Source organism: Pleurodeles waltl, chromosome 2_1, assembly GCF_031143425.1.
Source record: "Pleurodeles waltl isolate 20211129_DDA chromosome 2_1, aPleWal1.hap1.20221129, whole genome shotgun sequence".
NCBI classification, from domain to species: domain Eukaryota; kingdom Metazoa; phylum Chordata; class Amphibia; order Caudata; family Salamandridae; genus Pleurodeles; species Pleurodeles waltl.
In genome coordinates, this window is record NC_090438.1 from 765220307 (window position 1) to 765243193 (window position 22887).

The following is a 22887-nucleotide window of genomic DNA, read 5'->3' on the forward strand; positions in this document are numbered from 1 at the left end:
CCAGGTTTTTAAATAAATCGAGCACCGGGGAACGCTGTAGGGTTCAGGATGCATCCCCATACGGCTATGAAGGCAGTGTGAGAACCGCCGGTATTGCCAGGAATAGTGGCTGGGTAGCTCAAATTCAACTTGTAACGCTGGGAACAGCTTCAGCATCCCATGATCCAGGAGTTGATCGATACATAAGGTGCACTTAGTACGCCAGTCCTCCCACTCAACCACTCTTCACCCCCCTCCCCAATTAGTAAACCGGCATTGCCCCAGAGTGGCGCATGAGTATGAATCCAAGGGGCCATTCCTAGCAGACGGTGAGCCCAGCACCAGGAATGCAACATGGCCTGCATTACTGGTGAAGCAGGTCAGGAAGAGGGAGCTCTGGTACCATAAAGCACACCCAGTCCTCATGGCATAAGTGATAGAGTGCGTTCTGCCTCTACCCACAGGGGGAGGTCTGGAATACCCAGAAGCATGAAGGTCAGCTGAGAAAGATGTATCAGCACGTGGTGTTCCACAGAAGGTAATCCCAGTCCTATGCATTCCCGGCGCACAATGAATTTAGCTTTGGAGAGCCATGGTCTCATTGAACCCCATACAAATGCACGTATGCAATTATCTACCTCTCTGAGCACTGGCAGAGGTACTTGTACCAGTAGCATCCCAAGGACATAGGTGTATCGTGGTAAGGTTACCATGAATAAGGCCTGCACCCTCCCCAAAGGGAGAGCCCCAGATGGGACCATTTCTCAAAAATCACATTTGGTGAGGGCGAGCAGTGGTTTGAGGTTATCCTGCACCATCTGATCCAAGCCCTTATTAACATAGATCCCTAGGTATTGAAGGCAGGATTGTTTCCAGTAAATTGGAAAGGCTGCTAGAGCTGCGCACGTGGTCACAGGGGAGTGCTTCACTTTTATCCCAATTGATTTTATACCCAGATATTGCTTCAAATTCTGCCAGAATAACTCGTAGTGCTGGGAGGGAATGTGTAAGATCTGTGAGCATGAGCAATATGTTGCGGCATATAAGTAGATCGTGGAGTGGCCTCCCAGTTTAGGGGCACTAGCAATGAGGGGTGATCATTGGATGAGAGCTGCCACAGGCTCAACTGCCAAAAGAGAAATAGCAGCATTGACAGTGGGCAGCCTTGCCGGGTTCCTCGTTTAACGGAAAACAAGTCTGAGAGGAATCCCCCCCCAGGCAATTGACTTGCACCGTGGGCAAGTCATATAACCAATAAACTTTGTTAATGAACCCATCCTCCAAACTGAAGCGTTCCAGGATCTCAAAGAGATACCACCATTCAATCCTATTGAATGCTTTCACAGCAGCAAGGGAGAGAGCCACTGCCTCATCCCCGGAGTCTTTGGTGGTCAGAGTGCATGTGCTAGCACACGAAGATGGTTCCTAGAGGACTGCCTGGGTGCAAATCCCACCTGGGAGTGGTGGTTAAGGGACGGTATAACCTTTTTGAGGCGGGCCGCCATAACTCCAGCCAATCTCTTGACATCCTCATTGAGGAGGGAAATGGGACGATAGCTGCCACACAAGAATGGGTTCTTCCCTTCCCCAGTTTTGGTGAAACCGCTATGGACGCCCTATTAGAAATAGGGCTCAAGGAGCCTGTACTTTCCACTCCCCGGAAGGCTTCATATATAAGGAGTCCACAGTTTCTGCTCCCATCCATTTATAATATTCCGCCAGGAATCCAGCCTCCCTCAGGGCCTTATGGTAGGGTAATTTGGATATGACATGCATTATCTCCTCTTTGAGGATCTCTTACCACCCCCCACCCCCAACTCGAAACAGCCTTCTGCCCTCCACAATGAGACTAGGTATATGGGCCTCTGCGAAAAACGCAGCGAATCTGTCGTGATCCGTCTCGGGAGTGTAGAATGGCCGATAAAATCGCCTTGGGTGCGTGAGGAGCATACCATCTACGTCTTGTATGGCTGCTTCCTGCTGACGTTGTTGGGCTGTTAACAGCCGGCCTGCCTTTTCTCCTTGTTCGTAATGTCTACCCATCATCCTTTGCAGTGCATACTCTGCATGGTAAGTATATAGAGTATTAAGTTCAATGTTGGCCTTTTCGAGGAGACAGAGCGTGGATGGGGAGGGAGATGCCGTGTAGTCACGGGTACAAGTCACTATAATTCTCTCCAGCTCTTGCTGATGTGAGTGTCTCTGGGCGTTAGCGAGAGCGGTGCCCCTCATAAGTTGTCACCTTCGCCTCAGCCCACAAAACCTGAGGCGAAGAGACAGATCCTTTATTGTCAGTCATGTAGGTAGAGACGTGGGCACATAGTTGGTCTTTGCCCTGTGGCGAGCAGTAGCGAGATGCATTCAGGCATCCTGGCTTACGCCCTGGAGAAGCAAGGCCCAGGTCTAGCGCCAGGAAAACCAGAGCATGGTCAGATAATGCAGCCTCCTGTATCTGGGATTCCACGACCATGAGAACCAGTTTGTGGGAAATAAAAAAAATATACATATACATATACATATACATATATATATATATATATATATATATATATATATACACACATATACATATATATACACACATATACATATATATACATATACATATACATATATATATACACACACACACACACACACACACACATATACATACATATATAGTCCTGCTGAGACTCCGTCCCATGGACCAGCGATATAAAGGTATACTCTGGATCGAGCGGATGTGAAAGACACCAATGACCTACCAGCACATAGTCTGACAGTACGTCATCCAACAATGCTCTGTCCGTGTTATTGCCACTATCCAATCAGCCCGATCAGTCATGGACTTCGTCACGGGCCAGGTTCCGGTCTCCACCTAGGAGATATTGGGAGGCTCCGACCTCCATCAAGAGATGGTTGAGATGTAGACAGAGTGATTGTTTAGAGCCCATAGGGGCATAAACGGATCCAACACATATTGTCGATCTCAGAGATTGGTGAGAATGTATCGACCATCCAGATTGGACCACGACTTGAGTACACTTTAAATTGTAAGGATTAGCGGAGAAAAATTGCGATCCCGCACTTGCGCGCTGAGCCTGAACACCCCCTCCCAAGACGTAGACAGTGGAGTACCACTATAGAGCACTCGACTCACCCAGTCTCTGTGCAGTTTTTCCGATTCTAAGGATGGAAGATGCGATTTTTTTTTTTGCTAGAGGGCAATATCTGTATGTTTGGATTGCAAATAGGATAAGACCTTCTTTCTCTTAATATAGTGCGTGAGGCCATGAACATTCCATGATACGGTCGTCAATGGGAGTATTCCCCATTCCTGGAGCCGACATGTGGGTCCGCTGAGTTGAGATATTTACTATCGGTCTATGAGGCACGGAGTGGCGACTATCTGTGTTGGAGTAAGAGGGAAGAAATTAAAAGGGGGGCAGGAGGGATTCTGTGGTTGCACTGAGGAGAGACAGACCAGTCAGAGAAAAGAAAGAAAAGAGAGGGGGAAGTGGAGAGAATGAAGAAAGAAGCAGAGAGAGAAGAAGAGAAAGTAACGAGGGTCACAGAAAGAAAGGGAGCGGTAACCTAGGTTGGCTTCAGGATCTGGAGGGGTACCTCATGTGAGCTAAACCCTGTTGGTATGCGGGTCTAATCCTGTGAAATGCGCAGCCTGGGTGCACACGGGGGGCGATGGGAAGAAAAACTAGGACAGATCAGGACCAGGATGAGGGTGGGGATGGCAAGAGTCGGGGAGGAATTAAGGGGGTGTGGTGGGGGGGAAGAAGCCCGGCAAGGGAGGGAGGTGGCGGGGTGTCCTGAGGATAAAGACACTACTACCGAGCTCTCATAGGAATAGCAGCAGCATCCACAGGGGGCAGCAATATATGAAAACAATGGAGATAGATAGATAGATAGATAGATAGATAGATAGATAGATAGATAGATAGATAGATAGATAGATAGATAGATAGATAGATAGATAGATGGGATATAGATTGGCAGGTGATCCTAACGGCATGGCAACAATAGGACCTCCCTTCTACTCCTACCCGGATCTACTGAGGGGAGGTACATGGTGTCAATAGCCAAAGTCGAAGAGCCTGGGGTTACAGGGTCCCAAGTTTCGATAGTCGCATGGGATTTCCCCCATCCGAGTGATATTGGATGTCCTGAAGGGCTGTGCAGGAGGTGCATTGGTCCCAGGTCAGAGAATTGAATCAGGCTTAAGAAAGGAGCAGGAGGGGGTGACTACAGGAAAACGCAGACGAGGTGGTGTAGCAGTGATGGGATGAAGGTGAGTGGGACTGTCAGGTGAAGTGGAAGGGAAGGGGAACTAAAGGGAGAGAGTGGGAAAGGGGGCCCGTTTCGGTCACATGCAGGCCCCTAGATCTTTGTGATAAGAGATGTGGCAGTCCAAAGCTAGAAGACTGCACCACGAAGGGTGCTCTCCGTCAGTAGAAATGCCATTACAAATGTATACTAATGGATAGATACATGTAGACGAATAGGTAGAAAAAAGAAAATCTCAAGAGCATAGGGGAGCTCCTTCTGGTCTCCAGTCGGACAGGACTTGGGGATAGACAACCCAGCAGGAGCGAATGGGTTAATGAGCACCATTCCTTACATGAGTACAGAACCTTGACTATATTAGCATGTATTCCTCGTAGGGTATCAGCGCAATAGACATTAAACGTGAGTCAAACAGAATGATAGATTCACTATGTCGGCTATGGGCTGGTCCTAGGTATGTCCAGAAACAGAGAAGGGGGATATTCATGACAGAGCGATTGACGCAACAGTAATAACATTAATAACAATAATATAGCAGCAAAGGTGTATATGCATGATACTTAGCGTTTAGCGGATGGACAGTCTTGTTGTCCGCAGGTGGCCATCAAGAGATCCAGCAATTGCCCCCAGAGAACATGCAAGTCAATCAGCAGGGGGGCGGAGGCTTCAAAGGGGACCTTGATTTGTCTGTTTAACCCCTGAGTGATGGCTGCCACAGCTTGAAGGGCAATGTCTCTGCCATCTTGAGACCTCAGTGGGCAGTCAAAGAACCTGCCTCATTTCTGTGCTGCAGAGTGAGTAAGGGAGGGGGGGGGGGGGGAGGAGGGTGGCAGGTTGGGTGTCCGTGTGTAGGGTTGAATCATTTAGAGGGGAGGGACTTGACGTCAGGCCAGTGGGTTCATGGACCATGGGTTGGGCAGAAAGAAAGAAGAAGAAGGAAAAAAAAAAAAAAAAAGAAAAGTGTCCCTGAATTTACCATCCATCGTTATCCACATTTCGGGCCGCCTCGAAGAGTCCAAATTTAATGTTCAAATGTCTCAGTTGAGGCCTGTGTGCCAAGAACACTTTCAGTTTTTCATTTGTTTCCCGTGAGAAATCCACAGCAATACAGACTTCACGGCCTTCGGGTTGTATGGCCATGTGCTCTTGCAGCCAGTAGTAGCTGGCAGACCTGTTTGTGCTGGAGGAAGCATGCTATGATTGGGGGGGGGGGTGAGGGGGGGGGGGGGGGGGGGCTCCCAGCAGTGTTCTTGTGGAGAGGGGGGGCAATTCAGTGGGCTCGCTGAAATTCCAGCATGGGAGAAAGAGTAAGGCCCATGAGAGTAGAGCTGAAGTCTTTAAGGAAAGCCCTCATATCGGCACCCTCCTTGCTTTCTGTTAGACCAAAAAACTGACATTGTCCCTCCAGCTCCTATCTTCTAGGTCCGTGAGTTTGTCTTGAAGGAATTGCAGTTCATTATCCGGTAGGACTGCTATTCAGCCTTCAACGGTATTCAGGTGGTGGTCCAGATCTGAGACTTTATCCTGGACACCAGCTATGTCCGCACAGTTCAACTTGGGTCCGTGATCTTGGATTCCATGGCTTCCATGCGACACCCACTGCAGTGATTTCCTGTAGAATAAGCTCCATGGCAGTGTCTTAGCGGGTGTCCATGGAATCGTCCATAGGGCAGGGGCAGAGAGTGACAGACGGTGAAGACATGGCCTGTGGTTGTGAGATAGCTTCAGTTGTTTTGCCGGAGAGCATCTCCACAAAGAGGACTGACAGCTCCGTGATGGCAGTCGAAGCCCAAAGCAAAAGGCCCAGCGTCAGAGGGGCTGCAACATTGGTAGGAGCCCGGAGGGTGTCCGAGCACCCTAATATTATTGCATCTGCAGGGCGCAGCTGTCTTACCCATCTGCGCTTGTATTGCCTCAAAAAGGTAGGGTAGGGTGACTCACCAGTACTGAGGACCACACATTCGGAGAAGGCAGCATCAATAACAAACACAAACCCTGGGTATGAGGATTGTCGGTCTACAAGACGATGATGGGTAAGTCACTGGGGGGTAAATTGCCCACACCAGGGTCCCTCGGCAACCGTCATGGGTGCAGCGCCGTCTTCGGAGGGTAAAGTGTGGGGGGGGGGGGGCAAGTCGCAGGAAAAAGCAACTCTTAAATGGATCCAGATGTAGTGGACTCAGCAATCACTCCCTCTGGACTTTCAGCGGAGTGTCCCCCATTGTCCCATCAGCTCCGCTGCCATCCAGAGCACACACCGGGCCGCAGAGCTCGACAATCGGGCAGCCATTTTCCCTGTGGCTAGACCATGCACCCCCTTTCCCCCCCCCATCCGTAGACTTTAATAGAGTAATAACAATCCACACTTAAATGCCTACCAACTTTAACATATGCTTTCCCTAATAAATATGGCAGGCCTGCTGCCTTTCTAATAATATTTCATAATAAACAGATCAGGTCTACAGCCACGATCATTCATTTTCCATCATCATCATCATCTCAGTCCTGCTGTATCAAGTATAAACTGCCACAAGCCAAAAACGTGAAATACAAGCAGTCTTTTTAGCGGAAGCAAACACATTCTGCCCAATTAAATCCTGTAGTCATAGGAACCAATATGCGGGTGAGTACAAGCCCCTCTCTCTGAGGGACTCTACTCCAGCTTTTTTTTTTTTTTGTTCATCCCATAAAGCAAAGCTGGCTTGTGCAACTGTCAGGCCAGACTTAAAACGACCATAGATTAGTGTAGACCTGGGCTCTGAAATACAAAACTGCACTATGAAGTCTAAGTCAATGACTGCCCTTCAACTGTTCTATTGTCAGAGAAAAGAGAATACTGTTAATTACATAGTTATCTATGCCAATCTAATAGCACTACAATTTCATGTGTGTGCCCCTAAAAGATCAAGCTCAGGTAGCTGGATAAATAAACAAAATGATGACAGCTGCATGAAGAAGAAGCACCTTTTTTTGGAAAAACGTCCTCCAGTCAAAATATCTACTCCTAGCTACATGCGAGGGCGGAGCCAAAGCCCCACCCTTAGTAGTATTTCTTAAAGCCCTATTCTAGGCTGATCACAATGTCTAACAACAAGCTGTGCTGTACAGGCAGACCTAAAAAGGATGGAAGGGCAATTCAAGTAAAGTTGGAGACTCGAGAGGCAATGGTGTTGGAGTTGGGTTATAACACAGATTTTTGTATTCAATGTGTTTGCGCTTACTACAGGAAGGTGACTACGCACCTAGGTTTTGGGGACCTAACAGCACAGACTATCACAAACGATCTAAACAGATATTGAAAATGATACGGTGTGATTATTTCACAGCTTACAAACTGGCAGTTCTACACTCTCCAGATCCGCAGTGAAATGCATATTAGGAGATGCACTAAATAGCAATGTGAACATGTATTGATTTATTTCCACTTAAACAACTACAACGCCCATAATCCATTTGGACACGATCATTCGGGCTCCTGAAACTAAAGATTATAGGCACTGGAAGTAGTGGTGCGAGAGGTTCTGCGGCACCTCCAAAATAATCATGCTGAAGTTCAGAAGGTGAATAAGCAATAAAGCACCCTTTATATTTGCTTTTTATTACGTCACATTTGTTGTGTGTTCAAAGGCATAGGTCAAACGTCAGGAAAAGTCTTCGGCAATTGGTGCTTATTCTTTTCACATGGAAATTCGTGTTTTATTTCTCCGACAGCAAAGTGAAAGGGTTTTATAATGTGATCAATCTGACAATATTGCGGGGGGTACAGAGAGTATGAAAGCAAAGGTTGTAACGTCAATTTTTTTTCTAACACACAACATTTAAATAATTTGGACATGTATTCCACAATATATCAGTAGCAAGGAAAGCACAAAAGTGACACATTGTTTTTTGTAATTCTAAAGTGTGATGGAAACAAAGATTTCTTACGACCAAACAAATCAAGACACTTTAATTGTGTGATATACAAATGTTGAATATGTTTTAAAACCGGATTTCCACAAACCGTTTATGCACTGTATTGGTTTATCAGTAAAGTTATGTCTGGTGCAAACTTGGAGGCTATTTCAATGAAAAATATGCCCTCAATAAATTACTACGCATTACCATAATGAAGTTTTAGTCATACTTTTCCAACAACGTACTCCAAAATGAACCACCATTGCTACACTTGTTCTTTGTGACAGTTGGATTTTTTCACAATCTCAATTACTTCTTTGATGCAACATTAAATGCAGCACTCACACTTTGAAAATTGAAAATTGTTCCGGCACCATTGCTCGAGACCGATGGTAACTGAGAATTATAAAAGTGAAGTGCAAATAAAGACCATAAAGAGTACAAATGCTACTACAGCCACAGAACACACCTAAGAGACATTGATGCAGGTCTCACGCGGTGCTGCCACAAAACAACCTTTGGATTTGAGCATTTGCTTCCCACAAGCTGGTCGCTATAAGGCTGGGAAGATGTTCCAATGCGGCAGACTGAGCACATTTCATATACAGTGGTGGGGCAAAGAAAAATATGTTACTCACTCACAGGCATCCAACAACTCTGCAACCAAGAAACTGGACACATCAAAAGACAAATAAATAGGGAACCTCAGCAACACAAAGTCAATGACTTTTGAAACACTAATGTGCAACAGAAGATGATTAAGTACAAGACATATAACTTCAAGCACTGCGACTTAGCACACACTGGTAACCCATTACAATAAAGTGAATGCAGCAAATCAGTATGAGCTGCCCACTCAAAAAAAACACTAAAAAGCACAGGACACACAGTGGAGCGCAGATTATTCAGAGTACCTACCACAGTCGGCTTTAAATTATTATAAAACCTCCACTCTGGCATCTGTGCCAATGATGGACCAGAAGTAGACAAGACATTTGCCAAATTAAACTCAAACACAACAACCTAACACACGTTCATTCTCACTACCAACAAAACTATTAGAGCTGCCAAACATCTCATCTGCCTGGTCCTCAACTCAGGTATGCATGGTCTTTGTGAAACCACGCAAGGACGCACTTCCATCAAACTGAAAGCACACAAGGACGCACTTCCATCAAACTGAAAGATCCTACGCTAACATGGCTCTTGCTTCAGTATTCTGCACTCCAACAATTTTTTTTAGATTTCAAGTGAAGCTCAGTAAATCTAGAGAAGCTATTTTCGACTACAGCGGGCTTTATTTGTCAAAACTAACTTTTCATGCACAAATTGTACTTCCTTCATTATTTATCGTAATCGTTCTGCTGTCTCTCAGCATCACAATGTTGGTAGACTTCTTATACTTAACATTTTCCACTACTCTAGTACTGGAGTCGTATAACTATCAAGAACTACGCCTAGAAATTCATTCACCATCACCAATGGAATAATGTTAGGACCATAACATTAATACCTTCAACCATTCCATTCATTTTTGCAATTAATATCTCTGGGTGGTGTCACACCTACGGCAAGCTACAAACAAGCTTCCTCTAAGTTTGGATTCCTTAAACACAATCCACTTAATAAATAACCTACAATGCCGATGTTATTCACACTACTGGCAAGAGGCACTAGAAAATAAGAGATTAATACATCAAGGATTAAAAGAATATTTAAAAAAAGTTAAAAAGTAGGTATATGGTGGAATACATGGTTCTTCTGATGGGCTCGGGAAAGTTGGAAAAGTTGAGTTTTTAGTTTTATTTACGACGCCGCAAGTTCCAGAGACTGATAGTGAACGATTAATTCAATGAAATAGAGTTTATGAATTGTGGGGGTTACAACTTGAGAAAATGAATTCATGCTTACATGTACACTATGAAAATTGTATTGCCCGTGTGTCTTATTTGCTACTGTTGCATTTTTATTAGTCAACTGCTATTTTAACTTTGTGCCTTCTTAAAGGTCACTAAAGCCTTTACGGTACTGCAAACTTACGCACGTTTAAAATAAGCTCTAGTTTTGTTATTCCAGTTTGTACACTGCACATTTTAGCTGAACTGCTCTAGTAAAGTCTACCTTTGTACCGAATCTGGTACATAAAAGCTAAGATTTTAGAAAGCAGTAGAGTCAACTCTTTCTAGAGAGATTTGTATCTTTTCTATGATGGTCTGCACACAATCTTAGTATAACATTCTGGTCTCAGATGGAATCGGGTGTAGCGCTTGCAAAACTGTGGAATGGTGGCTGAATTTTCTTTTAACGGAAATTAGGCATCTACTACCCACCTTGACTGGGGTCGGGTGAGGTCAGGAAAACACAAGACAGAATGGCGTTAGCCACCTTTGAACCGACAAATGATTAGTACATGGGCAGCAATGTTCACACGTCCAGGAACTAGAGATACTTGATATTTGTAGTGATTACGAAAAATAGTTGGTAAACTGGGCAACGCTATCGATAACACTAACACACACTTCAGTTTTCGCTGCTCCTGCTGTTAGCGGAGGGAAACATGGATCAATCCATATAATGTATGATGCCATTCAAATGGAACACAGTTTGTATTTTCCTGTTATGAAAACAACTTAAGGTGTGCCTCTCTCTTACCAAATACTTCACTACCTGCAGACTCAAACCTGGTCAGTTCTACAACAGGCTGTTAAGATATTTCATTGCTCAGGAAAGAACATTCCTACACATCTCTCGAAAAAGAGTAAAATACGTGTTTAGCTGCACTGAACTCCTCTCGGTCAAACTCGGCAATTTAAGAGTATCAGCACCAGGGCCTACATAGCACTGATTGAACTCTGGCTTCCATAGCACAATATCCAGACTCTCTTTCATCTGCAGGAGACATACAACACTATAGAAAGTACTCAGTAAGAACACTAGTACATTGACTCCTTTCTACAACCCTTGGTTCACAACCTTCTGTCCTACATACAGGACACCCGTGATCTGTTGTGTCAATTGGAAGACATCGATTGGTCAGAAGACTTCATGTTTGTCTGCCTCGTCGTTAGTTCTCTTTACACATCCATCCCCCTGGAAAGGGGACTGGAAATGCTCCAACTTACGCTCAGTACCCGAGATGCCACACTATATGATCATACACGCATGCTGCTTGACCTCACACGGTTGGTACTAGAGAACAATGTATTCTTACATGATGGTAGATGGTATCGACAGTGTCAGGGTGTAGCCATGGGAGCTAAGTTCTCCCCTTCATATGCCAATCTCTACATGGGACAATTTGAGAAAAAACACTTATGGTCCAACTGCCCGTTGAACCTTACTGAACATATCCTGTATTGGGGTAGATATATTGATGATATTCTAGCTATCTGGACTGGTAATGTCTCGGACCTCAATATACTCATCGAACACCTCAAAATGACCATAATGCACTTTTCAGTACATTGAAACCAGCAACTATAAATGTAGCAGATGAAATGAGAAATGTACAGATTCAAGTTTTAAAATGCAAGGAGAGATGAGCAAGAGCTGAATGGCTACGAAAGCAAAAGTATATATACGACAGACATGGGTATAGGTTTGTTTAAGTCATACCATCCGTGGCAGTGGTAGAATGGATAATTTGATCGTTGACACCATTTTTATGTTGGGACAATTGTTTAAAATTTTTGATAGGATACAGCAGCCCCACTGAATCTGGCAAGTGCCTGATAACTAGAAATTGTGTCTTCTTCTGACAGCTGACTGTAGAATTATTTGAAAAGTGGCGATATTGTTTTGGTGTTCGCGGAGATTAACCCACCAGTGTAAGAAGCATGACCATTTCCCAATTAATTATGTGGTGGTTATAAGTAAAACAATTCTGAGAGGAAACTAAAATCCTCAAAAGTAGCCAATCACGTTTAGGCAAATTTCTAGTATGCATGGATTTACTTCCTTAAATGGCCTTTTACCCTTAGATATTCCACCTGCAAATAACTTTTATAGTGGCAGTACTGTTGCCTTAATGATTGACTTATCCTAACTGAAGGGTGAAAACTATGGAAGGATAGAAGATATCAGGGCAAGCCTGGTATTATTTTAATGTATTACAATTTTCGAATTCGAAGTGCATTCGGAGCCTATGGATATTGTACAGTATGTGATTATAAAACCGCATTTCTGCAACATCTGTGCTGGACGGGAGTGGAGGAGGGACTAGCCTAGTTTCAGTCATAAGAGGAATGCCTGCCATTGCTCCTTCTCTTCATCTCAAAGCCACAGACATCTCCATCAAAACCTACAACTAACCTAATTATGGATTTTTCATCTAGCCATTGATGGACTTCAGAGGAACTGAAAGACTTTGTATCTCTCCGTAAGAGCTTGTGGGTTGCAAGAGAAGACCTAGGAGGTGAAGAGAATTGAAAAGAGACGAGAAAGGGTTGCTTATCACTGATTCTCTATTTCCTGAGAATTATTAAACAGTGTCCAAACCAGACACAAATTCTAGTTTGGGGTCATGTTCTCTTTGGACACTGTAACCTGCCACTACAGTCAAACTAATATGCATCTTGTTCCCATATCCCTGCTGACCATCTGCCTTGGTGATTGAGTAGGGTGCTTAATGAGACCTGAATTGCCCCACATAGCACAGTGTAGTACATGCATCTTTCTTAAGCTCCCTTTTTCAACTTCCTGTATTTCTACTGATGGTTTTTAATTTCAGCGCACATGTAAATCATGTATGCAGCAGGCCTGTAGAAAGGATTAAGACCCAGAGCAGGGCTCCGTGGTCTGCAGGTGCACTCCAGATGTCCACCTCCATTGCGGAAAACAACTGCTGTCTTCTCACAGGATTGAGAAATACTGTGAGTAGTGGCAACATTTGATTCCAAATGTAGGGAGAAGTCTCATTTCCTGTTACAGATATATCGAGAGTGGCCTTCTGGTCTCTCCTGTTAAAAAGGGTTGTGTGGGTCCCATCCACCTGGGTCCTTTGCTCCATCTATGCGAAGCATGGGTGGCACATCTACGTTTGCTTTTTTAATGGCTGTCAAAGAGTGTAGGTGGAACTTGTGGATCTTGTGCAACTGCAATGACACATGAACTCACTCTGGATTGTTTAACAACATGGAGAATGGAAAGAATCTGCCAGAGAGGGATGTGACTTTCAGGAAGCCCCTAGAACACTACTGAGAATCTTCTAAAGTGGACGGGACAAGTTTCAATGGACGGTGGGAGACAGAAGCCCCTTTGAAATGTAGAGACAGTTACTGCCCCCTCCTGTTCCATTCTTGCCCAAAGGGATATAAAGTCAATCTTTGTGAAATAGCTAGGTGAGGAAAGCCCAGTACCTTTTGTGCCCTCTGCCTCAAAACCCCTGTGACAGAGAATATGAGGCTTGAGGGAAGTAATTTTTTCTAAGGAAGGAAGAATATTGAAGGTCTCCCTATAGCTAGGAGCTGCCTGAAAAAGCAACTCACGGCCAAGCTGCGCAGGAAGCACTGAACAACCAAGCATGGACAGGAATGCTGGGACCACGCTGTGGTAAGTCAACCGCTGTCCTGTCCCATCAATACCCTGCTGCCCTGCCAGCCATGTTGTCCAAGCTTCTGCAGTGTCGGAGAAACAAACCTAAGTAAACATGAAGGTGTTCTCATCAGGACTCTTGGCATGGTTAAATCACTCCTTCTTGTACCTAAGAGTACACCCACTGACACAGCCTGGAGATGTTGGTGCACAGGAAACCATTTTAGTCCTGCTTCAGAGTCCCATAAGATTTCCCACTGGAACCTGACAGATACTGGACTCCTTTCATATTTCCGGTGTGGCCCACCACACACAATCTCAAATTTAAATATAATGGTTATTCAGTCAGCATTCTGCCATACAATAATAAAAACATATATTAAAATCATAAATCAATTAACACAGAAAGTCACGTAAATGTCATATTAGTCTGCAGAGACAATAAAAGGCAATAAATGCAGCAACCCACAACTGCCGGTTAATGTCCCCCTAAAGTCTGAGTGCCTGTCCAATAAGGTATTGAAACAAAAAGCATGACCACCATGTTATCCACATCTCAAGTGGCCTGCACGCGTTCCTGACAGAGTCAGTTGAATTCTTGTAGGCACATCCCTATGTAGTGCAATCAGCTACTGAAGGGTGAGCCATTGAATAAAGATTTGAATACTTGACTAGAACGGTAAATCTTTCAAGCTAGAAGGAACATATGCTTGGATGCATCGAAGAGGGAGGATTACCACGGACGGTGGGTGGCATGTCTCTAAGTAGAGCATGGATCATAGACTACAAATCCCAGGGTGCTCGAGGGCAACTTAGGAAATCAGAACAAAGACTGTGGGAGGCAGGGGATTCCATAATTCCAGTACGGAATAACCACCGTTAGCCACAGACTTTGATTGCCCCCAGAACATTGTGTACATTTCTGTAGAGTTACTAGATTTGTAGTATTCTGTGCCTAGAATAAAGTAGTTTCTCTTATTAAAGATAAAGCACTGGGTGTATGTTGTTTTTGTGTGTAATAACAAGTCCAGAGTCTATCCCCTTACCCTTTCTGGTTCAATTTCTTTTTGTTGTGAATTCTGGCGAGTTCTTTTCAGTGATTTCCAATGTATTTTGAACGTTTCTAAATCGGTGATGATCAATGTTTGATTATTATAATTTTTTTTTTTGCTGTGTACAAAGTTATGGGGGTTATGTTTTCCCAGGTCTTATAAAGGCATTTCCTTTTACTTTCTTCCTTCTTCTTTCATACCGTCACATATGAATTTGCTCTTTCAAATAACTTGTCTTTATTTCACATTACTGCCTGTAACATCTCTGCATTCAGACCCTCTTTTCAGCAAACCAGTGCCACCAAATATCAAGCATGTGCATGGATGAAGATATTTTGCACCCCATTAAAATTGGATTGCAGTACGCATAAGATAAATGGTGGGCATTTAACAAACATTCCTGCTGTTCTATTCACTGGATAAGTGGCAAAGGCTGGCTAAATAAAGATTATCTACTTAGAGGATGAAATATATGTGCTCTGTTATTTCAGACAAATATCACACTGCCCTTGTTTTTGTCCCGAGGTACCAGGAAAGAATTGGACTAATTAAAATTTTATTATTATGGTCTGTTCTGGGCCTATTCATGCTCCTCCTGACCACAGTGGAGAAGTCTGCTAATGAATGAATATGCATTCTGTTAGCTGTAGCGATTTTAGTGACAACAAATCGTGCTGCTGTATGAAGAAGCAGTTGAGGTACTAAAGAAACTTTAGAACCTTCAGGATGCTTCGATTCATTTGCCTGTGCAGTTCACACAGTGAATTAAGTACATTTTACATTGTTAGGTAGTATCTATGGACTTTTGTGTCTATTTTAAAACGAGCACAAGGACATCTTAGCACAAATTGTTACTGAGCACTTATGCCTTTGTGTATTTACGAGCAGTATGGGGCTGTGATCATGTCAGGAATGTGTGAGGATTGCACCAAGGCATTTTACCTTCGGGTTCTGTGAAGCGTGCACTGTGCTAACGTATTTTCAGTCTTTGGGGAAAGAGCTCAGTAGGTCTCAATTAAGTGTAGTCACAGGGGTTTGTGCAAGTGTTGTTGCTAAGTGCCAAGCCTTGCTACAACACCACACGCTCCAAGCTTCATTTTAAAATGGACGAAGTAGTAATGAAAGTTGATCTAGGGTTTGTACTATGAACTAGTCCTACTTTAGTACGTATGCTCAGAATGAGTCGATGTGTCTGTGTTTCCCGAAATTGCGGTGTCAGCAGGAAATACGAATAAACAGAGCACTGATATCTTCATTATGTTTCTGAGCTGTACTTTCTGCAGTTCATCCATTAACTTATGTCTCCTGAGTATGTACTCTAGCAAACGTTTTTAGCAAGAAAGGTACAAGAACCCACTCTAGGCCTTCACCTGGGCACTCGAAGTGTTCATGATATAACTCCAGATTCTTCTCTGTGAGGGGACGTGGCTCGTCTGGGCACGCTTTTCAGGCCATCGCGAAGGAAACCTAGGCACAGGAGTGTTGGATGCAGTGTTTTATGGGAGGACATTGATTTTGGAGGTGCTTATATGCACAGTGATCTATGTTGCCACAATCCTGATACCACAGCTCTGAGAAAGCAAAACGATGCAACCCTATCAGTGAAGGAGGATGACATCATGGAGGTGCTGCTTGCTCTGTATGGAGGCACTGCTCTAGATTAAACTGTGAGCCTGTTGGCCACTACACAGCAACATTCACTGAACAATGGGCTGAAGCCACTTGCGGTGGGCCAGGCTCCCAAAAAGGGGGGTAAAGTAGGTCCTAGAGATCCCGGTGCCTAGCATATGGCCCTGTGTGTGTGTATTAAGCCGTCTTCCATGGCCTCACTACCTATTACAAAAAGTAGAGCTCAGAGATAGTGGCTGCACTTAGGCTTTTTAACAACAGCAAGGGCCCTAGAAGTAATAGTGTAGCAAAATCCTGAGTTTTCCAGTTTCTACTGAAAAGTAAATATTCCTTTTGGTGGCATTTTATCAGTTAGCAATCGGGTTAAACTGAAAACTGGGAACCCTAAATATACTGAACACCCAACTGGCAGGACCCAACCATCTCATGCTTATCACCGAATCACTATAAATCACTTTACTTTGAGCCACTTCTGTGGCAAATTGATGACGACATCTCGGAGATAAACTGCCTGGTGGCTCAGTAGGTACGTCATACCTGCATATGCCAGTCATCAGTTACACACGCAGTTCACTGTATGTGTAAATACATTCACAGAGAGCACAATTGGGAGAATACAACTATCTTACATACTCAGACTGGTATGCCCTCAATAAATGGCACTCAGAATTCCACTTTATTTTTCTAATAAGCGAGATCGTTGAGGAGCAAAAAAAAAAAATAGATTTAAGAAACAAAACCTGGGCTACAAAAAAGAATCAATAAAGATTGTTTTAGCACGGGGAGAAGTTAGCAACTTTGTAGAGCATGGGGAGAACGGACGAGCACAACAATACTTACACGCTGCCCAATGCCAAGCTTCAACCAAAGGCAGGCCTGCATATGCTAGTCATTATGTCCAAACAAATGTGCGAAATACAATGCTCTTAAGGATACAGGCTCAAATAAGCACCTCACAAAGAGATACCTACAACTCCACATACATTTGAAGCACCTACTTAAAAAGGTATCATTTCTCCTTGGTTTTTATTCTTTTCAAGCTCAAAAAAAGATGATAACAAGCAGTTCTATTACTTTCACTTATGGAAATATGATGCACGCGCTTGCATAATTTTAACTGATTTTATGCTTTTTGAAACTTAATAGTAAATAAAAAATAAATAATGTCTCTGCAACCCAGACTGGAATCCATATCTAATCCGTGTGGTCACATTTCTTTTAATTTGTTCAATACCTGGTGCTAGCACCACTGCTGCATTTGTATTCTTTTCGCACAGTATCTCTAAAAGTTCCTAAATTAAAGCACGCATGGAAAGGAAAAACAACCAGGTTGATCTTGTGTGATGGGGGGGGGGGCTGCTCAAAATATAAAGAAGAATACAAAAGGGCAAAAATCGATAAACTGAAAAGATAAACAAGAGTCTTTTTTCGCTTGTGGTAGACAGTGATGTGAACAAATAGTAACATGAAGCCCTGTACCCGGTGTAGGAAATGAGGAGTATCTTGCTAGATTGTAGTTCCAGCAGCTAGCTAGCTAGCGCTGAGCCAGATCTGGGATCCAACCGACCCAGTGAAATATGTTGAATTTGTCCTAGTATAATTTTCCTACAAGTACACAATTCAGCAGTGCCTGCACGCTGTCTGCAGCAGCAACTTGCAGGAGGGGAGGGAGCTTTCTAATTTTCACTTCCAGGTGGGCCCAAAACAGTGGCCCGATTTAAAGGCCCATCTGCCTCCTTTTGTTAGTTTACAAGCCTGGCTGGGTGCTCTAACAAAACAATATGGAGCCTAGCACCTAGAAGCCAATGTGATGGAGGGAAACAAAGGCACACAGCTTGTTATCACTTCACAAGTACTTAAGTGAAACTATGATTTGAAGGTAAGTTTTTGACTTTGTTCATCCCCCCCGCCCCTCCATGTAACAGGTGGGCATGCACTGTAAGAATGCTAGATGTATCAGTGTGCACGAATAATTACATAAATAACGATTTAAATGCTTTTTTTTGGTTTATTTAATTCTTTTAGAATAACACTTATGGCAGTGTAGGATGTCAGAGTGTGTTACATCATACACAGAGACAATAAATCATGCAAGTGTGTACATCAATGCACAGGAAATTATATATAAGATGAGGGTTAGAAGGTACAATAGTTACATACAGTCCATAATTGTAGACAACTATATGTTAAGAGTGCATGGTCAGGGGAAACACAAAGCCAGGGTTTAAAAGGTAACGCAGTGATTGGGGTGGGGGGGGGGGGCTGTACTCACAAGACTTTATTATTACTCAAAAGAACCCTTATTTGCAAACTTAGGACAACAACAGATAGAGAAAAAACAACAAGGATCTAAAGTTATGACTTGCACTTTCCATGCACCTCCTTGAGCCAGATTCATAGCTCACTGTACTATATTGGAAGAAATGACAATTATCAACTGGAAATAAAAGGATTTATGTGTCATAAGCAATAACCCACTTACCTATCTACATAAACTACACACCTGTAACCTGCATTTTACATGATGGTCTTTGCAGCAGGCACATTGATCCACCATGATACTTTACGAGTCAAAACTGTGACTGGACAGAAGTCTCCTTTGACTCCATTAAGCACAAGAGTTATCTTACCGTTATTATAAGCCCCTGAAAATTGCTGGACACATAGCGATCTACAGCAGGTGTATCAAACACATAAGATATTTTAAAATGCAGCCTCTTTGTTACCAATTAACTAAGCTAGAACAGCTTTACTGTAGCATTTGTCCTGGTAGTTTATTTGTGGTAGATGTTTTTTTTAAATAAATGCATAACTGGACTATCAGACTCAATGACACTGCCCACATCACCCCCACCCCTTTCCCAATGTCTTTCTAATGTAGGGGTTCTCGGAGTACGTTCCCCCCCCCCCCCCCCCCCAATTCCTTCCCTGTCTAATTACAATCAGCAATTTCAACGCTCCCAACTCAGCACACCTCTCACTCTTCCCCAAGCAGTCAGCCCCCAACTCACATGAAAGGCCTGTCCTCACGCCCCAAGGTAGGGGTGTTGGTTTCAAGCAAAGTTTTCAAAACTTAATTTTAGTACACTCCTGATTTTTAAAAGTGAACTATGATTCAACCAGTAATGTAATCAGGGCCTTCTTTTAAGTAACTTGTCCGATTACAAGTTCAAACGATACCAACTAAGTCCAAAAGCAACTAACGATGACAACACAAAAAAAGTTATTCACCACAACTAATGGCAAATAATATATGTGGGTTTGCACAAATCAAGTCCACCACTCACTGTCTACATCGAACACTGGACACTCACAGCCTTCATGTGAAAACCAGTGAGCTTCAAGTTAGTGGCTTTCCCAGGCACGCTCGTTCTATCTATCTGATGTTTTAAGTCCTCATGTTATTCGAGAAGCCGTAATACAGTACAAGAATTGAAGGAAAAAAAAGTCATATATAGTTTACTAACCACAGCGCAGCAAACAATGGGCCATTTCTGTCTAACGTCCTGCTCCCGTTCTCCATTTCTACTTATCCAGACTTTATAAATGGATCATCTGCTTAACATCGTCGTTCACAATGGTCTTAACTTCAGCTCCATGGTGAAAAAGGGCGAGATATGTGCTTTTAAACTTTCAGAACCCACATTTTCGGTGCTTATTATTTATTTTGAATACCGTGATCATGCAATACTTCAGATCAATTACGCCGATATTAACTAAGACTACAACTCCCAGAAAGCAGCTTTAGACTGGATGGACACACTGGAACGGATGTATATTGTTACTGGGACAAGGAGGTACTGGTCTACCATAGGTAGGGTAAAAAGAAAACCTTAAGCCGGGACACATTAGATGCCTACTTTCTTACCTGCCCTGTGATACCGGTGATGAGTGCTACTTTCCTGGGCTTTCCGTTGCCCCCTGGGGAATCCCTGACTGCACAGCTGGAGTGCTGGTTCTGGGCCATGGCGGGTGGGCTGTTGGCGCTGTCAGTGGCGGGCACAGGTGCAGAGCTGCGCGAGGAGGATGGAAGGCACAGGTGTGTTGCGTGCAAAAGAGAAAGCCGGCGTGGAGGCTGGAGTCTAAAGAACTATTTCCGCATCACGGGGGAGGGACTGGTGGAGGCCAGGTCTCCTGCTGAAGCACCGGCAGCGGGATGGGCCTGGGCGGTGCCGCGCCAGGTGCGCCGGGGGTGTGGCAGACTGGGGAGCTGTGGGGCTGTGCACCCGGCACAGGCTCTGCTTCCCACAGATTGAAAAGAGCCGCTCTGCGGCAACCAACCAGCGGCGGCGCAGGATGCTGGCGTGGAGGGGACGACACTTCCGGGTTGGCGGCAGCAGAGCAGGGAAGCGCGTGGACCTGCCCGACGCACTGTACACAGGGGGAGTCGCCGAGGTGGGCAGCTCCACTGGCAGGCCTTGCCTGCCCTCTACTTAGAAAATCTAATGCTGTTGCTGTTTGTAGGAGGGAGGGGCTTATTCTCGTGTATTGTAAGAGAGCAGTGAAGAGTGTGCGACCAGAGGGCCGCAGAGAGGTAGAGTTGCTGCACACAGCGCCAGCCTAGGCGTGGAGGCCTGAGAACATGCCCCTGTGACTGATGGGTCGGCCTTGTTTTGCAGAGATTCTGTCCTCGGACCTTGCTGACTATCACATAGAAGGAGCAAGAAGCCGGTATTAGGTGAAAAAGTTTGAGCATTATTGTAAAGCTCATAAAGCGAAGAGATCTGCATCGTAGCTTCTGGTATACTGTCAATTTGAAACGTCATTCGGACGTTCCAAGACGAAGAACAATGTATTAAAACACAATGTGAGACTTTGGGGAAAATGAGCAGCATAACTGACACTGACAAAAGGCTGTGTAAATAAAGCTGCTTTATTGAAAACAGGTGCAACTAACAATACCAACACCAGGCCTTTGCTTTCAGGAAACTAACAACCTAACTATACATATGATTTACCTGTACACTACCTACCCCTCCTCTCTCCCCCTATTCTAGTTGAGTGACTATTCTCTCCCTATTGATCTTCCTCCTCACCTGCTCAATTGCCCCAGCCTGCCGAGCTCCACATCAGACCCTACGTGGAAGTAAAGCTGTCCAAACAATTTAACACCCTGACCATAGCCGTGTTTGTTAGCGCATCATCCCTTAGTAAGTAAACTTACAAGGGAGACACAAATAGGTTGATGAACCTTTTGACTTGCTTTGAGTTTTCTCCCACCATATATCCTGTACATGCAGATCAATAACATTAGTAATCAATAAACACCAGTAATTGTCACACACCGTGACTTTGCAGTCATGAATAACCACACCTTTATGTAAAAGTTAGAATGTTTATTTCCCTATATTAACAATGCTAATCTAACATAGCTCATTCTCAAGATCAAATGATAAACATACAGAAACAACACTGGCTGACCAAAGCGGCAAAAGAATCACAATCTAATCAGATCTTGAGCTACTACACGTTCTAAAGTTACAGTGCAAATTAATAACAAGAATAACTGCACAAACGATATTACATACATTTAGATTCAGCAAAGAAAAGACATCAGCTGTTATTTCATGTAGTGAAATTCATCAGTGAAATCCTTAACTGGCACCAGATTAGAATAGCATGTTTGGGCTTCATACAAAACAATTTAGTCAACAGAAATTTGGAAAACATCTAACTAAGGCTCTATCAAAATAGCGGTTGGTACCTAGAAACAAAAGCAAATAGACATACCAAACAACATCAGTGATAGTATACCTCTCCTCAATTGAATCAGCAAGCTAAGATAGTCTTCGTCATCAGGACGTCAGTCTGGTCAGCAAGACATGAGGATTCAGCATCAAAGTTCAGAATAAGCAAAGTCTTTAAGCAATAAAGATTAAGCACGTCTCTTCTCAAGATGGAAAAATGGGCTAAACTTTCAAGTGGAATGGGGAGAGTGGCGAGTGGCAAATGGTGTCTTCTTCTCAGTGCAGTCTGGCTAAGTTAGATTTCCTAAAACTACTTCCTATGTCCTAATTGGCCCAAAAACCGCATGTTTTACACTTTGTCCAATAAAACGAAAACTTAAAATCTACATTTGTACTAGTGCATGGTTCACATGTCGGTGATTGGCTCCTCTTCTCACGCTCCCGTCATTCGGCTCATCAGGTAACAGTATCGTTGCAGCTTATACTCCAGTCAGTATGGTCTTTGTCTTCTCCTGGGAAAGTCAGTCTCACACACATTGCATTAAACATTGTTGCGCTAGCAAGTTCAGAATCTTCTAGCAAGAAGATCTCATGAGAAAGACTTTTAGCTACGAGCACGTTAGGTCACCACAGTAGAAAATCACAATTTAATTCTCTAAGCATCCATTTTATATAACGCCTAAGCAATGCAGCTTGACATGAGGCCGTGCAACTAAGCCAAGACCTCGCTAAGTTAAGGCCTACAATTAATAGAGCTAATACATAATACAGAACCCTTAATATGACATATTACAGTATTAATCAAACATAAGCTCAACATTTCATGTCAA

At 43.8% G+C, this 22887-nt stretch overlaps 1 protein-coding gene across 1 annotated transcript in view; it reads right to left on the minus strand.

Annotated features, from left to right (window-relative positions):
• The window catches only part of GMDS (GDP-mannose 4,6-dehydratase), a 1419543-nt gene extending 1398716 nt beyond the window's left edge, over positions 1–20827 (minus strand). Inside the window, exon 1 of the mRNA XM_069217866.1 lies at positions 20239–20827. Coding sequence (XP_069073967.1) covers positions 20239–20337 — 99 coding nt within the window. The 5' untranslated portion in view covers positions 20338–20827. The remainder of the gene's footprint in view (positions 1–20238) is intronic.
• Between the last annotated feature and the right edge of the window lie 2060 nt (positions 20828–22887).